The sequence below is a fragment of the Lepidochelys olivacea genome (assembly GCF_965140295.1).
Source record: "Lepidochelys olivacea isolate rLepOli2 genome assembly, chromosome: 7".
Taxonomy (NCBI): Eukaryota; Metazoa; Chordata; order Testudines; family Cheloniidae; genus Lepidochelys; species Lepidochelys olivacea.
In genome coordinates, this window is record NC_140417.1 from 27,466,910 (window position 1) to 27,485,931 (window position 19,022).

The 19,022-nt window shown below is 37.8% G+C and overlaps 1 protein-coding gene across 4 annotated transcripts in view; it reads right to left on the reverse strand.

Moving 5' to 3' along the window:
* Positions 1–19,022, reverse strand: part of CACNA2D3 (calcium voltage-gated channel auxiliary subunit alpha2delta 3) — a 728,899-nt gene that overhangs the window by 155,357 nt on the left and 554,520 nt on the right. For all 4 annotated transcript variants that reach the window (XR_014712447.1, XM_084634438.1, XM_084634437.1 and 1 more), the window contains exon 18: positions 88–171. Coding sequence is in view for 3 of the 4 variants with exons in the window: in XM_084634438.1 (XP_084490564.1) it covers positions 88–171 (84 nt within the window). In the remaining variant the exon portion in view is untranslated. The remainder of the gene's footprint in view (positions 1–87; positions 172–19,022) is intronic.

The following is a 19,022-nucleotide window of genomic DNA, read 5'->3' on the forward strand; positions in this document are numbered from 1 at the left end:
CTTTTTGCTGACTACTTGAACAGTTACCAAGTACAGTAGTGGGATACAACAATCTCTTCTGACAGGCCCTTAAAACAAATCACTTACCACATCATCTCTGTCTTCCCACTCAACCTCAGAAAGATCAACACTGCTGTAGTTGGGTTTTCTTCGCTTTTTTCCTTCTTCATACTAGCATTCAAAATAAAATTAAAAAAATTAAAACATTAGGCATGTTATATTTCACTTGCACAAAGATCCAATGTCAGATGATTTTACGAGTTGCTGGATGGATACTGGTTAGATGCAATGTACATTTTCAGTGTGTGGTTTAATTAATATAAAGTGAAGCACAACGATGCTCAAACATTTTCTGTGAACTGACAAACCTGCTTAGTATATGTTTATACACAGGACTCCTATGCTGCAATGCAAATCTTTCCCTCAAGCAGAATTCTCCTTTCTGCATATGACTCTAATGTCAGACCCCTTTTAGAAATGTGGGGAAAGTAATACTCCTAATAAATTAGTTTGTTCTCTTTGCCACATTTTATAATCAACTCAGCAATTATACCTTCCACACATTACTAACCATATGGAAACTACATAAGGCCCTGATCTCAAAGTTTATACTAAGTGTCCCAAACTAGCTTTCAGTCAGGCAGGAAGTTATATTTCCTACAATCTTATCAACAAAATGTTTACACGTTTCTCTTTAAATAAGATAAGCTGTGAGTCTCGAGAAGCTTGGTGTTAATATTTACTGATATTACATTTTATCTATGATTTAATAGGAAAAAGAAAGTAATATACTAATAATGGCATGTTATAGTTTTTATCACTACAGCCATTGTTACTCTGTAAATTTCACATTTTAAGTAAACATCTTTAATGACAAATGGGGTGTTTATAATATAGGAAATTCTGCCCTCTGCTGAACATCAGAAATCAGCGACCCCACTAGTTTAAGAACAAACATCTTGAGGTATGGAGCAAGAGAGTATGTTTTACATAGGATTTCCCAGCTTTCTAAGTGGATAAATTAATCCATATGGTTTTAAGTGAATTGATGGGAACATATTTGAAACATGCGTACATTTTGCTGACAATGTTTGTGTGCTTTAAAATGTTGAAGACTCATTTTCTAGGCCTTTTACTTTTTATAATGGCTAAAAGGAAAAAAAAAAAACACAAAACTTTCTACCAAGAGCGGTCAGAGAAACAGGGAGATCTTGGGCAGTTCTGGAATCAAGTTTGTAACTTTGCAGGCTTGGAACGATGGCCCCTCTACCACACAGACTGCAGAGGCAGGAACTTTCAGTCCTCTTTTGTGGGGAATACACACTTGCACTTGCACTAAGCCTAATCTTCCGGGGAGATGCCTTCCTTCTTCAAGGTTAAAACTGACTTCTATTCTCATGAATTTTATTCTGAATTAAAGGAACTGGATATTGAACTCATGGTCATATCTGTAGTCTCAGAATAATTTAAAAAATAGAGATGTCAGAGAAGGAATTCCTTCTGGAGAAGCTGCATATTTCTTTCAGGGGATCAGTTGCCAGATTGTATTTACAACAGAGATGTTGGGGGAGGGGTTGTAAACACTGGCCAGTAGTAGATCACAATGCTGCTCTGCCTTCTTACTTTTGTTCACAGTGATTTCGCTCCTCCAATCATTCCCATGGGCAGTACTTGTGAGAGGCCAGGTCTGATTACTTCCTGAATCAGTTCTCATTATTCTTTTTGAGTAAGACAAACACTTGCCAGGTCCTCTGTGGAAAGCCTTAGTCGAAGGTCACTTAACAAGTTGAGGGCTTAGTTTTTGCAGTTTTACACTCAGTTTGCAATCCCCTAGTGTGGATGCAGTTATACCAATATAAAGGTATTTCAAAACATGCTATAATGATATAAAAATATTTATACTGGTATAACTGTGTCCACATATGGGGTCACACCAATTTACCCAAATCATTATAATTTTTTTTCAACTAATTTAGTTAAACTGGGACAAAAAATTGTGTGCAGTCAGACCTTTAGATACTGGGCGTTGACAAATACTACATAGTTAGACATGAGGTGGGATAATTTGGGTGTAGTAAACATGTAATAACTCCTGAACTACTGCCAATATATAATTATACCTTTATTTAGGACTTGTCTGTACCAGAGGGGTGTAAATTTTAGTCAGCACAAATGTGTCATGCACTAACTGGCCTGTGTGGACGCTGCAGGTGCACAATAAAAGTTCCCTAGTATGTGTTAATATAGTCCCCTTTCCAACAGTACTATGTTAACGTGACCTACGCAACTTTTAGGGTGCACCAGCAGCGTCCACATGGGTCAGTTAGTGCATAACACTGTGAGGCAGGCTACAATTTACACCCTCTGATGTGGACTAACGCATGCTGTAGAAAAGCCATTACATACATTTAAGACTTTCTGGGGTATATTCTGTTCTCATACACATGTGAGAACTGTTACTGAAGACAAAGGGAGCTGTGCTTATGTATATGAAGACAGAACTGTGCTGTCAAATATGAGGCAACCCAACTATATCATTTTGTTTATGGACTTCTTTTTCATACTAACTCTATGGTTTTCATATGTTTCATTTAAGTAACATGCATTCAAAGAGAGATGGAAACAGAGTCCAGAGAGCACACATATCCAAAGTATGAGCTATACAGTGAACTGAACCACAGTGGAACTTGTTAACAACCAGAAGACAAGTGTTCAAAAATTCAGAACTTACAGGTAGAAACAAAAGTGCATATCTCAAATGAAGTTTCCTATAGCCATGCAAGGAAGAAGAGCAGAAACCTCCCTCAGGTTCATCAGGGAACTCACGATAAGAGCTGGGCAAAACATTTTTGACTAATTTTTTTTCAATGAAAAAATGTAGATTTAGGTCCAACAAAGCAATTTGCTAACTTTTGTAGAATCCACTGAATCCTTTCAGTTGCAAAAAGAACCCCAGAATTCTGAGAGTGTCTAAATAGCTTGTTGTGACATTTTAAAAAAGGAACATTTTTACTTTTTGATTCAAAATGACTTTTGAATTTTACTTCAATTGTATTAAAAATATTTAAAGGTAAAAACTTGAAAATGAAATGAAACATTTCATTGCATGCCTAATAAAACATTTAACCTGACCCAAAATGAAATTTTTTTACCATTTCCAATTGACCGAAAAATTCAAAAAGTTGTGTGTTAGGACAACCTGAAATTAATTGCTTTTATATACTCTTTGATTTAGCTACCAAAAAAACTAGTTACTCACACATTTCTCCTTGCCATGCAGATACGGGAAACCCTTAGATACTACAATAACCGTGCTAGACAAAACACAAAAACTTTCATTGACTTCCATAGGGCCAGCATACGACCTGAAATACTCAATCCAGCAAACACTTGTGCAAGTGTGTAACTTTTGCATATCTGACTAATTGCACTATCGTATGAGCAAGATTACACATCTGTGTAAATATTTTCCGGATTGGGGCCTAATACAAAAAGATGGATAGACAGATTATAGAGCAGTTAATAATAATACTCTTTGGTATATTTAGAACTTCACAAGCTGTCTATCTACTCTGTTCTAGTTCCTTTCTAATTTTAGTATTTAACATCCCCCTAAGATTAATTTTTACATACTGAAAACAAAGCTTGGGGTCAATTTACCTCTTTAAAAATCTCTTTACAAAATGTAATTCATCCATATATTTTCTTTTTCTACTGAATTTAACCTATCTTTACTTCTGTGTCTGACACTCTCTGTTGAAGTATAAAATACTGATTGAAGTCTGGAGCCAAACCCATTTGCAAGGTTATTCATACTGTAATACACTGAAACAAATTAGTAAAATATACACTAGGAAAGATGGAAACTAGGAATTCTACCAAATTAGCTTCCTTTCAGAGCATGCAAGAAAGAGCTAGATCTAAGGTGGGCACTGTTAATCCAGTTTTCGGCCACCACAAAATGTGTGGTGATATTATTTAGTGAATTAACACCTGCAAAATGAAGGATACATGCTGCATTTAAAAAAAAAACATTTTGAATAGCACACTGGACTTCTTCTTAATCACCTTTTAAATTAAAAACCTCTCTCACAAGAATGCATATTTTTGAATAAAATAGGCAACCACTTCCTTTGGTCATTATAATGACCTTTTTCTTAATCAGTGTCTTTTATTTGAGGTTTGGCCAAACTGTTTTAATACTTGATGATTCATGAACAATGTGTGAGGTGTTCTGCTTGAAGATTTTGAAGTCACTTTTTTTGCTGCCCAGTATAAAACTATTTATATGTGCCCTTATTAAGCTCTATGCTTTGATTTTTTTTTACCCCTGAGAAGTCCCCTATGGGTTAGGCAACATTTGCATTTAACATGACTTGGCATGCGATTATAAAGTCACAGTGTAGCAATCTGAAAAGGAGTACTTGTGGCACCTTAGAGACTAACCAATTTATTTGAGCATGAGCTTTCGTGAGCTACAGCTCACTTCAATCTGACTCAAGAGGGAGTGAGTGGTGTCTTAACAACTGAAAATCTCAGGTCTAAGATGATGAGAATAGGGTGATCAGACAGCAAATATGAAAAATCGGGACGGGGAGGGGGGTATTAGGAGCCTATATAAGAAAAAGACCCAAAAATCAGGGTTGTCCCTATAAAATCGGGACATCTGGTCACCCTAGATGGGAACTTAGTAGACACATGCTCCATCTTGATAATGGGTAGTAGTGGAGGAGAGTAAACAACTGAAACAGCATCCTCTGAAGTTTCAGTATATTGCAGGGAACTGTAGCCCGAATCCCCAGTGGAAAAGTACTGTAGCAAACAATATACTTTGTGACCAAATTCCAAGGACTAGAGTGGCAGAAATAATCTCTCCCTGACCAAAGTATTCTGGCATGAAAGGTAGCAAACAGGAAAAGAATGAAAATTTCTAATTTAAAAATTTATCAAAAGTCTGTTGTGTTCACACCCTTATGGACAAACACTACAGAATTTAATAAGAAATCAGTAAATTTTTATAGAAATTCCATAGGGATTTATGGGAACGACACTAAGAATCAAGGATCTGATTCAAAAGTCCATCTCTGTTCTCCAAAGCATTTTAGGCAGATGCTTAACGTTAGGCACATAGTTAAGTCCCATTGAACTCAATGGGACTTTAGCCTGAGTCTAATGTTAAGCTTGTGCCTAAATGGTTTGATGAATAGATATGTGCTTAAGCATGTGTGTAAATGCTTTAATGAATTGTGATCATATAGAAATGACCAAACAATGAGATTTTATAGACCTATAGATATGCAGTTATATTGAGCCATCATATCTCATTCTAAACTATCCTATAAGGTTTTTTTTAATATAAAAATTATGTTCTATCTTATGTAAGACTTTTCCATACAGATTTTTAAGTTACTAGGAAACTCAGACACTACAGACATACTGTAGTAGTTCTATGGAGAGCTTGGTTATTGTTGTCAGTTCTCTAAGGTTCTGGACATTAACATTAAAAATCATTTTTGGTCTGAAGTCATAGAATCATAGAATATCAGGGTTGGAAGGGACCTCAGGAGGTCATCTAGTCCAACCCCCTGCTCAAAGCAGGACCAATCACCAATTTTTGCCCCAGATCCCAAATGGCCCCCTCAAGGATTGAACTCACAACCCTGGGTTTAGCAGGCCAATGCTCAAACCACTGAGCTATCCCTCCCCAGTAATTCCTAGTACACTCAATGGAAAGACCCTCACTGTTGTATTGGGAACTCATATAACACTGAAATTTCCCATGATGCTTAACAAACAGAGGGCCAGTAGCTGAGGACTTTACTCAGCCACTGACCCAAGTAGTGAGTTATTGCTTGGTGTGCAGACGGATTGCCCAGGCTGCACCAACCTTTAAAACAGCACAGACTATTCCTGCCACTACTCCCCCAAATGTGGCCTGCCTGCTCTGTGGGCTTGTGCACATGGCTGTGGTACACAGCCTCTCTCCTCCTTGACCCCTTTGAGTGATATGTTCCTGCAATGGGGGACTAGTCCCTTCACTTCCCCAAATGGAGGTACTGTGTCAGGCTCTTGCATGGGCCATATAAGTAAGTGGAGACCTGTCATAAATAAAGGGAAGGGTAAACCCCTTTGAAATCCCTCCTGGCCAGGGGAAAGCTCCTCTCACCTGTAAAGGGTTAAGAAGCTAAAGGTAACCTCGCTGGCACCTGACCAAAATGACCAATGAGGAGACAAGATACTTTCAAAAGCTGGGAGGAGGGAGAGAAACAAAGGGTCTGTGTCTGTCTGTAGTTGTCTTGGCCAGGGACAGAACAGGAATGGAGTCTTAGAACTTTTAGTAAGTAATCTAACTAGGTATGTGTTAGATTATGATTTCTTTAAATGGCTGAGAAAAGAATTGTGCTGAATAGAATAACTATTTCTGTCTGTGTATCTTTTTTGTAACTTAAGGTTTTGCCTAGAGGGGTTCTCTATGTTTTTGAATCTAATTACCCTGTAAGATATCTACCATCCTGATTTTACAGGGGGGATTTCTTTATTTCTATTTACTTCTATTTTTTATTAAAAGTCTTCTTGTAAAACACTGAATGCTTTTTCATTGTTCTCAGATCCAAGGGTTTGGGTCTGTGGTCACCTATGCAAATTGGTGAGGCTTTTTATCCAACATTTCCCAGGAAAGGGGGGGTGCAAGTGTTGGGAGGATTGTTCATTGTTCTTAAGATCCAAGGGTCTGGGTCTGTAGTCACCTAGGCAAATTGGTGAGGCTTTTTACCAAACCTTGTCCAGGAAGTGGGGTGCAAGGTTTTGGGAAGTATTTTGGGGGGAAGGACGCGTCCAAACAGCTCTTCCCCAGTAACCAGTATTAGTTTGGTGGTGGTAGCGGCCAGTCCAAGGATAACGGATGTAATATTTTGTACCTTGGGGAAGTTTTGACCTAAGCTGGTAAAGATAAGCTTAGGAGGTTTTTCATGCAGGTCCCCACATCTGTACCCTAGAGTTCAGAGTGGGGGAGGAACCGTGACAAGACCCCTTGAGTCCCCCTTCTCTCCATCTAATGGCAAACGTCAATGGTAGTTCTTCCAAGCACAGGCTGAGGAAAAAGCCACAATGTAAGGTTCTCAGCATTTGGTTCACAGATGAGACAACTGTCCTGCCCTGAAGTGCTTACAGTCTAGATAAGATAGGACAAACACAAGACAAACCCAGAGAAAACAGTTCCGGAAAGGGTGAGTGTGAGGATTATTAACGATGAGAAGAAGGCAGGAGGGACTGTTTGAAGAGGGATTTCATACCCTTATGTCTGGAAAAAATACCTTCCTGTTCCATCCATTTACATTAAATCATGCAAGAGGACTGAGTGTTCAGTTAATATGCACTGCACTGCCCTAAAACACACTGCCTCGGGATGTGAGTGTGAGGCTGCATCCTTTCTCCATTTAAATCTCTTCTGTCTGGCCTTTAAACCATTTATTTCATTTGCATTTTCTCCTAGCTATATGGTCCTGATTTGTCTCTTGTAGTACTTGTGCTTTGTGACCTGCATTTATTTTGTGACTTTGAAATATCTTTTATTGAGCTCTGCTGGACCCTGGATTTGTAGAGCACTTGGAGATGTTCAGTCATAAAAGGTGCTTGTAAAAGAAAACTCCTAGGATTAAGATTAAGAAAATGAAAATGTGACTTCTTTACTCTCTGACAAGTGAAAAAGAACTTCCCTTTCAAAAGAAAGGCTCACACATAAAAGTCTATTATTTAAGACTTTAATCCAGAAGTTCTTAGGTTATGGTTGGCAATGAAGACCAGTTATTTTTGACTGATCATTCATGCCAGCTGGCAGTGAGAAACTGCCATACTGTAAAATTTCCAGCAATATTGCAAAAGCTGACAAGGGTAGCCATGTTGCTTAAAATGGTGTATGTGTGTGGAGAGAATGGGGGAAGGGGGTGGGAAGAGCAGGAAATATACAACCTTCATTTTTCAAGTAAGAAAGTAGTAGGGGCAAATAGATGTGTCCTATACAGTAAGATCCCCCTGTCTAAGTAATGCAAGAAAATCATTTTCATGCCATACCTGTATTTCAAGGATTCTGGCAACTCAAAGACGTACATATGTGCATGTTTTACAAATAGTACAGAAAATGTATAAACTGATGACATGGAAAATATGGAAATAGTACAGGGGAAGGTGGAACCAAAGAAACAGAACACAGCTTTATGTCACATGACTACCGAGACCAGGTGAACAGAACTTTGTTTTAGATCATATCATCAGCTAGATCACAGTTGAGTAGTAAAGTGACAGGTATTTGATTCATTTCACTGAAAAAAAACAAAACACCCAGGTTTACAATTTTATTTGCATTCTCAGAACCTTATTTGGGATTATGTAAAATTGACAGCTGCTTATAATTATTTTGGGTTTCAGCTGAAATAATTAAAAACATCTGCCTTTATCTTAACACTACCAGACTTAAACCCATGAGCTTGGTTTTACCTAACTTCAAAGCTGAAAACAAAGAATAAAAGAAACCTTTGCATATTACTAACAAATTTCCAGTGATTCATTTATATGTACAACCAGTTATTCGAACAGCCTGCAAACCTTTAATTATCTTTTAAATATATGTAATTTAGAACTGCTAATTAGATAGCAATTTAATGCTCTCACAGGGATTCAGATGCTCTGTCTTTTTAAAAATGTAAACTCCAATAGGAATAATCATTGGCATTCAAGTGATTGATTTTTTCAGTTATTTAAATGAACATGAGGCATTTACACTGTTCAAATCATTTAAATATTCTGCTGTCAGCTGCAGCTGTAGAGTTTTACGGACTCTGAATAAAGCAAGGGTAAGTGTAGGTTATCTTACGTTCCAGGCGGGACTCCCCAGAGAGGAATGAGATTTGCTGCTTATGAAAGGCTAACACTGCTTAAGTGGGGCATTAATGTTTCCTCTGAGACTTGGATTTCTCTGTTTTCTATATTTGGAGAAACAAATTTTCCCAGAATTTACAGCTCTGAAAGACTTAATACTAGTTTAGCAATCTTTAAATACACAGGTCTTTTAGCTATATACAATATATCATGGCATTTAATGTTTTAATTTAAACTCATTGACTTACTCTGGTAGCCAAACTGCCAACATATTTAGGTGAGGGTTTTATAGTACATGTAGAGCCTTTATTTCCTGAATATACCTTCCCCTATTAGGACCAATCTTTAAAATAAATTACATAAAGATGTGCATCATTTTGAGGAAAGCAATTTATCAATTAGACTACATATCACAATGATAGAAAACATTATTTATGTATAACCATTCCAAATACCATCATTGCTAGCATTCCTAAGCTAAAGCTAAGAGTGAGTTTCAGTTTCCCCATGAGGATACAACAGTTTGATTTAAACTTAGACATGTTAAAAAATCCTTAGTCAAAACCGAGTAAGAAACTGAAACTCTGGTGCAGCAGTATTTAAATTCTAACTCATCATGGATTATATAGCATTTATCTATGAGCCATGACACATTCATGATCTCAAATTTAGCAAAAATAAAAAGGTAGAATATGATGCTTCTCAATTCAATATTATAGTGGTCATCTGTGAAAAACAGAGAAATTAAGAGGCTCTCCTCCCCAAATGAAATTTTGTTAGTGTATTCCACCCCATAAAGCAAAATCTCTCATTCCTTTTGTGAACAACAGCCCAGATTCTGATGTCAATTACAAGGGAAAAGAACCAGAGATTCTATGCAGTCCACTAGGGACTTCACTATTAGTGATCAAATTTCTGTGGAAGGTGCTCAGATACTGTGGTGATGGCCGGCAGTACAAATCTCTAAAATAGACAGATAAGATAGTTACACAGGTATAAGCCCAGAGTAACTGTATTCACTACAAATTAAATGACCTTTCTGAATTTAACTGTAACCCCTCCATCTTCTCTTCAAGAACCACTTCTCCTGTGACACTACAAAAACTGGCTAACCAGTAATGGCTAGGCTGAGGGGTAATCAGGTATTGTTGATGTTTATATTTTTAATTATTATAAAAATTGTATACAATTTGATTGTAATCCTCTCTCCAGCCCTTAGTATGGCAATTGTCTTCATAGACTGGAAGCTCTTCAGGATAAGTACTATGTCTTCCTGTGTGTGGACAGCGTCTAGGACAATGGAGGTGCTCATAGAATATCAATAAAAAACCAATATAAAGGCATAAGTGTAAATGGGATAGAAATCTTTCCTCAGGTGTGCAAATTTCAAGAATCCATAAGGACTAGGGTAAGCCAATTAACACTGATTTGAAAAACCTAAATAAAAGGATCAAAATCAAATGTATTTATTGTTAAATCAATGATTCCTAGGTTCATACAAATATGAAATTGTGCATGATTAAACAGAAGTAAAACAACTTTGTTATGCAAAATAAAATTCTGCACTCACTACAAAAAATAAGGATTTGTAATAGAAATATGACAGACAGCAGCGATCTTATAGAGATGCCCAGATAAAAAACAAACTAACAAAATGGATAAGATCTACTTCTGATCTCATTTACACAAGTAAAACTTCAATAAAGTCAATGAAGTTACTCCTGATTTAAATTGGTCTATATCAGATTTGGAGAGTTATCCCCATCAAAAACTAGTAATGTCTTACACATATGAGGCACCTTCATCCAGAAGACTCCGAAAAGTAGATAAGGGGTTGTTGCACCCACAAGTGAAATGAAGCTATATAATGTTTGTAAAACCATATAGCAGTTCTGGGAGGGGAAGAGATTATTTCACCCAATAAATCTTCCAGTTGTCTATGACTAGCACCTTCTATATTAAATATGGATGTATATATCAAATATCATAGTGTGCATGAACTTTACAGACACATAAGGCAGGGGCCATCTTTCTGCTATGTGTTTGTACAGTGCCTGGCACTACTGAAATATAAACAACAAATAATAAAATAGTAATAGACTCTCTCCCAGCCCTGAAAAGCTTGAAATTTATATCAAAGAATAATGACACTAGACCATGATGAGAACAAGAATAAACAATGGAAAGGGAACAAAGCCAAGAAAATAATATTATTTGCTAAGGAAAGCAGATGATACAATTTGCTTAGTTTCAGATGGTTGTTTTTTATGGTTTTTTTTTTTTTTAAAACATGTTGTCCTTTTTGGACCAGAACAGAGATTAGTGGCAGAAAGAGGTGTGAAAGAAGTAAATTTTAGGAGGAGAAAGAGGCTGCTTTCAATACATTACTATACAGTATACTACTGTGTTTGCATCAAACCTAAATACAGTATACAAGATTGCATGCAGAGTGCAGTAATATCTTGATTTTCCTGACTCAACTTCCAGTTTGCAAATTTGGTTTCCCCTTTAGTTTTGATTCAGAATGTTATTTACTTTTCTTTGCAAAATTTATGAAGCCCTTATAAATATATACAGTATTCTACAATAATAATTTAAAACACTGCAGTCTCACTACTGTAAGCTCTAGTGTGTTGGAGCATTTCGGTAGTTTTCTTAATAGGGACATTTTTTCTCAGCATAGAAGCACTCACTATTTATTTTTCCATACTACAGTACAAAAACCACTCTCAAATATATCAGAAAAAGGAAATATATACTTTTTTCTTTTTCCCTTTTTAAGAAATTCCAGTAAATATTTGTTTCTGCATTCTAATACTGTATTTTGAAGTCAAGAGAAACACATTAAATATCAGTTTTAGCTTTCTCTTTTTTACATAAATGTAACATACTAAAAACAGGTGTGATTCAAAGTTACATTCATATCTGTTTCGAATAAGGAAAGAATTGGCACTGCCTAGTCCCAGTGCCCATGAGGTCCACACTTGGCAGTGCTAGGGTGCCACCTAATGGCAATTCTTCCTCAATTCATCACTGGTTTATAACCACAGGGGAACTGGAAATCGCATTTTTCTGACTCAGTGCTCAGAAAACAAATCATTATGAAATGGATAGAAAATGGAGCTGAAAAACTAGCAACAAGGTGTTGAATTTCAACACTTCACACAGGCACATTCTCAGTAAGCACTACATAGAGCAGAACATTAGACAATCTATTACTAATTACATTGTTCCTATACTATATTGCCCTCTTCTAAGGCAATGTCTCCTGGTATTCCTAGTGTGGGTGCACTAGCTATGAAAGACCTGGTTTCGTGTGACAGAGCTAATGACAATGAATGTAACCGAAGAGAAAAAGTATTCATCACAGGAAGAGAATGAAAAATAAGAGATGGCCTGAAGAGAGGTGGGATAGGAAGGAAAAAAAAGGGAAAAGCTGTTTCTCAGAGCTACAACTGGACTATTCCACTCCGTTATTAAAACCTTTGGTGGAGCAATGTAACTAAATACAGGTACACTGCTCCTGGAATAGTTCAGTCAGCTCCCCTGCATGACCACAATGGCCTGTGCAAACATCCTTGCAGCACTGCTTTGGAAGCTGCAAGTGAACATTTTCCTGATAATTTAAAACCTGATTTGACCTCCTAGAGGTCACAACTCAGTTTCTTTCCCTGCAGGGTGCCTAGCAGTGATTGTTCCCACTAACAGTCTACACAAAAAACTCCAGTTATATTAAAATGAAAGCAAAGTTTATTCAACAAATGGGAGAAAATAAAGAGAAAATCACTACCACAATGAACAACAAAAAACAGTTAGTGAAATATAAACCCAACATGACTAATCAGTACGAGAATTGTACGTAGCAAGGCTCCACACTGAATGGCAAAAGATACTCATTAAATAAGATAAAATCCTTACACATTACAAAGCGTCCCCTCCCCAAACCAGCTGTTGCTAGCCTGCCTGTCTTTTCAGGCACCCACAAAGGGAGTTTCTCAAGAAATAGTATGCCTCTCTTTCCCATGTTACTCCAGAACTTAACAGATATGGCTCATTGGAGTTAGCCACTCAGGAATCTCTGAGTATAATAGCATTACATCATCTCAGACAAAACTAATGATAATCTAAACCAGTTTGAATCCAGCTGGTACATTGTTTGATTGGAGGTAACCCCAAATTATGCAGAAGTTTTAGCTAATATCCTCTGTTAATTATTTAATTCCAGTCCTGCATGCATGTCACAATCTTGATTGCCAGGAAGTTAATGGGAATTTCCCCATTGGCTTTAATGGGACTTGGAATTGGCCACAATAATTGTGATTTTCTTATAAAAAGAATTACATCCATAATGGCCCAGCCCAGCCATCACTGCATAAACAAAAGCCCCACTACAGTCAATGAAAGCTTGTCAATATGCAGTGATTACAAGATGCCAATTTTAAAAAAGATTCTTCCAAAAACTGAAAGGAAGATAGACTGAACATACTGTATTGAGCTCACTCCAGCTGACAGCTTTCAGGCACACTTCCCAACATTTTGATTTTAAAAAGAAGGAAGATTGTATAGGTAATGAGATAAATACACCCAAAATGTCCAGTGATGAGAGGGGTGTTGATGGTAATGGATTCATTTCTCCCATTAAAAAAATACCGCCACATCTTAACTCAGGAAGGTGGGTAACACCATTTGCCAGACTAATTTACATTAGGCTTTCTTGTTGGATTTCATTACAATTTGTTCCTTAAATTCTACTGCATAAAGAATGGATAAGATATAATTTCTAGTATAGTGTTTGAAGTCAGTAATTTTCAGGAGGAGGATGGGAAGGTGGGGTGTGCGTGTGCATGTTTTAAAACTCTTGTAGGGGGGCTTTAAATTATACAAATATATTGTGCGAAAATACAGGCCATGAGGTGCATTCCATGGGACAAAAAAAAAAAAAAAAACGCTCTTCAAAAGTTTATTTAAGAACCAAGGATGGTTATCTAGAGAGGGAGGTGAACCCTATCAAACAACAAAATCTCTCCTCACCTTTTTTAGAGCATCTTTTCAATTAAAGGAGCCGATGCCATATCCTTAGCATAAGGCTGGGTATCAAGAAAATGAATCATCCCCTCACCAAAATATTCACCTCAATACACAAAGAGAAGGGAAATACTGACATGTGATAAGTTCCAAAAGAAGGAACACCCCTGCCTCCATACCAGGACCTCTAAAAAGTGGATAAGAACAGAATACCAATTATTCCAGTACTGAACCCACAGCAGACAATTAATAACTACAAAGGTAACAGAAATGTTTAAATAACTAGTTAGTGCCTTCTTTTTTTCTTTCCACAAAATCTACAGATGTAGAAAATATAGGAATTTTAATTCATTTAATGAAAGTATTTAACCTAAGAGGTTTTTTTCCTCACTTTAACCATCTCTTTTATTTCCCCTTTTTCCAGTCTCTCTCTCTTCCACTCATTCCATCCATGTATCTCCACATAGGTTTTTTTTTTTTCTAATTTCTGCTGAGTGATTCCTCCTCCCTGGCCTCTTTTGCCATAAGGATTTCCACTGACACCTTTACCTTCCTCTGCAAGGCTCGAAAGGAGATGTGGACTAATATGCTGACACTTAGGGCTTGTCTATAGAGCGGGGTAATGCGGACTATGGAGGTGTGACCTCTGAAGCGCACTAACGTGCTGCACATTGATTGGTCCATAAAGACCTGCTAGTATGCATTAAAGGTTCCCTGTTGCACTTTACTATGGTGCAGTACTACATTAAAGAGCACTAAGGAACCTTTAGTGTGCACCAGCTCAGCCTACATGGACCAATTAATTCTTAGCACATTAGTGTGCTTTAAAAATCACACCCTCTAGTGCACATTATCCCATCATGTAGAGAAGCCCTAAGAAAGATGGGAACCCAGGACAGGAGGGAAGTAGGTCACTGTTCTCACACTCTCTCCTCCCGTACCATCTTATCATCTTCAGTGAAGAGTTAAGTTGAGGGTGGGAGGATGCAGTGACACCAAGAGAGCTGAGTCTTATCCCAGATCAGTAGATTCATGGCTTCGACCCCATCCACTCCCTCTTTGCAGTGAGATGCATATACTGGAGAGTGGGTAGTGGAGGTGATGAGTGGGGAGAGGAGATAGTGCTAAAAAAGTTCATTAACAAAACCCCACAGCTTGTCTGTTGTGAAGTTTTCAAGTCCAAAAATAAAAAATCTGCCAGGGTGCCATGGAATGTGCATAGCTATTTCACATTATAGAAGTAGCTGGATGAAATCCGGGGAGTTCTGCCCTTTACTTCAGTAGGGCCAAGATTTCACCCTCAATCTACATGTGTTAGACAAGAGATCATCATCATTAGTACTAATCTGTATTGCAGCATTGCCCAAAGATCCCAGAGAGGTTCACTGTCCTATATACTAAGTGCTCTACATACACACAGAAAAATGCAATCACTGCCTCAAATAGCTTATGGGGTAATTTGAGACAAATATTCAACAAGAGTAATGAACAAAGGGAGGAAATGGGTGGAGGGAGGACACAATGATAATAAGATCATGCGGTTATATAGGTCAGCTATGTGCAGAACTTGATGGTTGCAAATTGTTTGAATTTAAAAAAAAATATCAACTACGCTGACTGTCATACAACGTAACCGCTATTATCTGGTTGATTTCTAGAGAGAGAGGGTTGGACCACAGTAGTAAAGTATGCAAACCTCTTATTATAGGGTAGAACAGAATTCTTTGGTTCATCATTACATGTACATGTGAAATTCTATCAGTTCAACTCCAATAATGAGGAACAAGATCTGTGCTTTATCACCGTACTAGCATTCCTGGCTAAATTCAAGCATTTCCTTGCAACTTCCTCAGTTAATAAGGTTTGTTAACTAAAAACAGGTGGAAAAGGAAGACATACAGGAACACTACAGAGGAAACCCTGTTTATCCAAAATACGTTACAGAAAATGGTTAAAGATCAATTCACATATATCAAACTACGAGCCCTTTAATGCAGCCAAGGCCAATGAAACCAATTAAGTGTTAGTTGCACACGTTAAAGCTACCTCCCAGGCAGAGTTCACATTCATGCTCAAACCATGCAAGACTTTTTAAAACAAGAATGAAACCAAAAAACAAACATTGAAGCGAAATTTTGTCACGGATCAAAAACTGGCTAAGAGTCAGGGAACAAAAAATAGGAATAAACAGTTTTCATCTTGGTGAACAGCAGGGAGCCTCATGGTTCCATAATATGTCTGATGCTGTTTAATGTATTTATTAGCAATCTGGAAATAGGGTGAGCACTGAGGTAGCAATGTCTGCAGATGAGACAAAGTTATCTGGGTTATTCAAGTGCATAGAAGACTAAAGTACTTCAGGATCTAACCAATCTAGGAAAACGGGCAACATGATGGCAGATGACATTTAATGTTGGTAAGTGCAAGATAATGCACACTGGAGGAGAAAAATGAAATTATATATATGTCTTAGAAGCAGAGCCCTGTGTGGATACAAAAAGGTGCATCTGCATCCGGTCCATGATTCGCAAAAATTGTCTGTGGGTAGACGCATCCACGGATGTGGATATCTGCAGATTTGCAGTGCTCTAAATAGCTCCACAGGTAACTGTGCAGCAGTGATGCAGGGCTGTGTCAAGTCCCCAACTGCCCTCTGGCCCCCGTTCTCCCCAGAGACCTCCTGCCCTGCCACCCGCTCTGCCCCTGCCATACGTCCTTTCTTGTTCCAGGCAGGGAGGCTACAATTCTGGGTCCTTCTATGCAGTGCTGCTCTTCCTGTGGTGAGCTTGGACACCCCTACGTGGTTACAGAGGCTCTAATGCACGCAGTTATTGCCGCCTGCTCATTTAAAGAACAACCCCACCTTCAAAATGGTGCGTGGCTCATTCCCTTTTGGGAGTTATAGTTTACCTCCTTCCTCAGAGCAAGCGGGGGACTACAACTCCCAGAATGCCCAGCAGGCTGGCTGACCGCTGCTCCATTCCGCTGAGTGTGGGCTGCAGGGCCCTGAGCTGATACAAAAGTCGTATCTGCATCTGTGATATGAGCTGCAAAAATGGTTTACAGAAATCCGCATCTGCGGATGTGGATATCCGCAGATACAAAGCAGATACCTGTAGATTTTCAGGTCTCTGCTTACAAGGTTCTCAATTAACTGTATCAGCTGAGAAAAGGGACCTGGTCAACCCTGTGAACAGCTCAATAAAGATTCTGCTCAGTGTGCAATTGCAGTCAAAAAAGCAAACAAGATGTAAAAATGGGTTACGACAAGGATGAGGAATAATATTGTAAAAATGATAATGCCATTGTATAAATCAATGGGACAGCCTAATCTGAAATACTAGCCACTGCATCTCCAAAAGAAGATACTGTAGAATCCAAGGAGGTTCAGGGAAGGGCAACAAGAATGAGTAGGAGGATAGAACAACTCTCGTATGAAGAGAGAGTGAAAAGATTGGGATTGTTTCATATAGCAAGGAGTTGAACATTAGAAGATATGATCAAAGTATATAAAATAATGAATGGTATAGAGAAGGCTGATCAGGAGCTCTGTTCTCTCTGTCTCATAACATGAGGAAAAAGGGTATTCAATTAAATTTAAAAGGTGGCAAATTAAAAACTGATAAAAGGAAATACTTCTTCCCACACAAGGTGTAATTAAACTGTGGAATTCATTGCCACAGGATGCCATTTAGGCTAATAAGATTAAAAAAGGATTAGACATTTATATGGATAGGAAGAATATTCAGAGTTATCATAGTTAATATTAACAAAATCTTGGAAAGGTATAAAATCTTATGCTTCACAATTTAAGACAATCTCTAGATCTACTGAGGATTAAGATAAGACATTCCTGGCGAGGGAGGGCAGATTACAAGACTTCTGCCCACTATGGGGTTTCTTGCACCTTCCTTTGGATCATCTACTGCTGCAAATTGTTGAAGACAAGATACTGGACTGGACGGACCATGGTACTGACCCACTATAGCAATTCCTGTTTTTACATATATAGTACACACACACTATCTTGCCACAGATACAGTGCAAATTTGAACAATAGATGGAATGGTGAGATGTTGATTTAGAACTCGCTATTTTGTTTATGAATAAACTGGCTGAATGGAGGCATAAGAGAGTGGAGGCTTCTCTTTTCCCAGTCTTGAAGTGTTTCAGAGGCAGAGACTCTAATTCCAATGTTTAGCAAAAGATATAAACTCACCATGATGGAGGTGTAGCCCCATGGAATGTGGTACAGTAACCAATCTCTTAGGGTAAGATATGAGGGTCGTTGGAGTACTTGTATTTAACTTTGTGGCTGTCTGGGAGTTGGGATGTGGAACTGGAGGTAGGGATCTAGTGGTTCCATGTTTGTATGGTAACAAACAAGGTGGGTTAATTTGCAAGGACCATCTCAGAGGACCTTATTGTTTCTTGGTCTATAATTTGCCAAATTCTACCCAGCTGCTACAGTCCTCCTTCCTGCATGCCTGTGGCAAATTCCACAAGGCAGAAACACAAGGTACTTTTAACAGAAAGAGAAATCCTCCTTACTATATAAAAAAAATATAATGAGCAAATTTCTGTTAGGTTGCCTTTAGAGATACTATAATGTCCATCTTGCTCCATGCTTAGTTCTCCATTTCTACCCAAAAGCTGGTGGGAAAAAAGCTATTCCATTCACCCATGGAAGTTCCAGCGTTGATCTTTTCATTTCATTCATCTCCAGTCAAATAATAAATAAGGAAACAATCAACTCAAATACAAATGTTAATTGAGTGTGTAATTCCTAATCCAAATGTTAAACAGACAAAACATTTGTGCTGACTGAAAATGCAGGATGTGCTAATGACTTCATAAATCATACTTTTAAATAATTCTAATTTATTTATATATGAAATTAGCCATCCAATTAATATTGCTGTTTTCTACTAAAATATTGTTAAAATCAGATATTACCCTAAGTGCCTACTTGAGAAATACATATGGCACCCACCTGTGTACTAGAGTGAATTCATTAATACCACTGCTTTACTAAGGGTTGATGGTGATGGAACACTTGCATACACTGTTCCTAAACAATGATGCAATCAAGAATGAAGCTATTCTTTAGGGTATTATGTCGA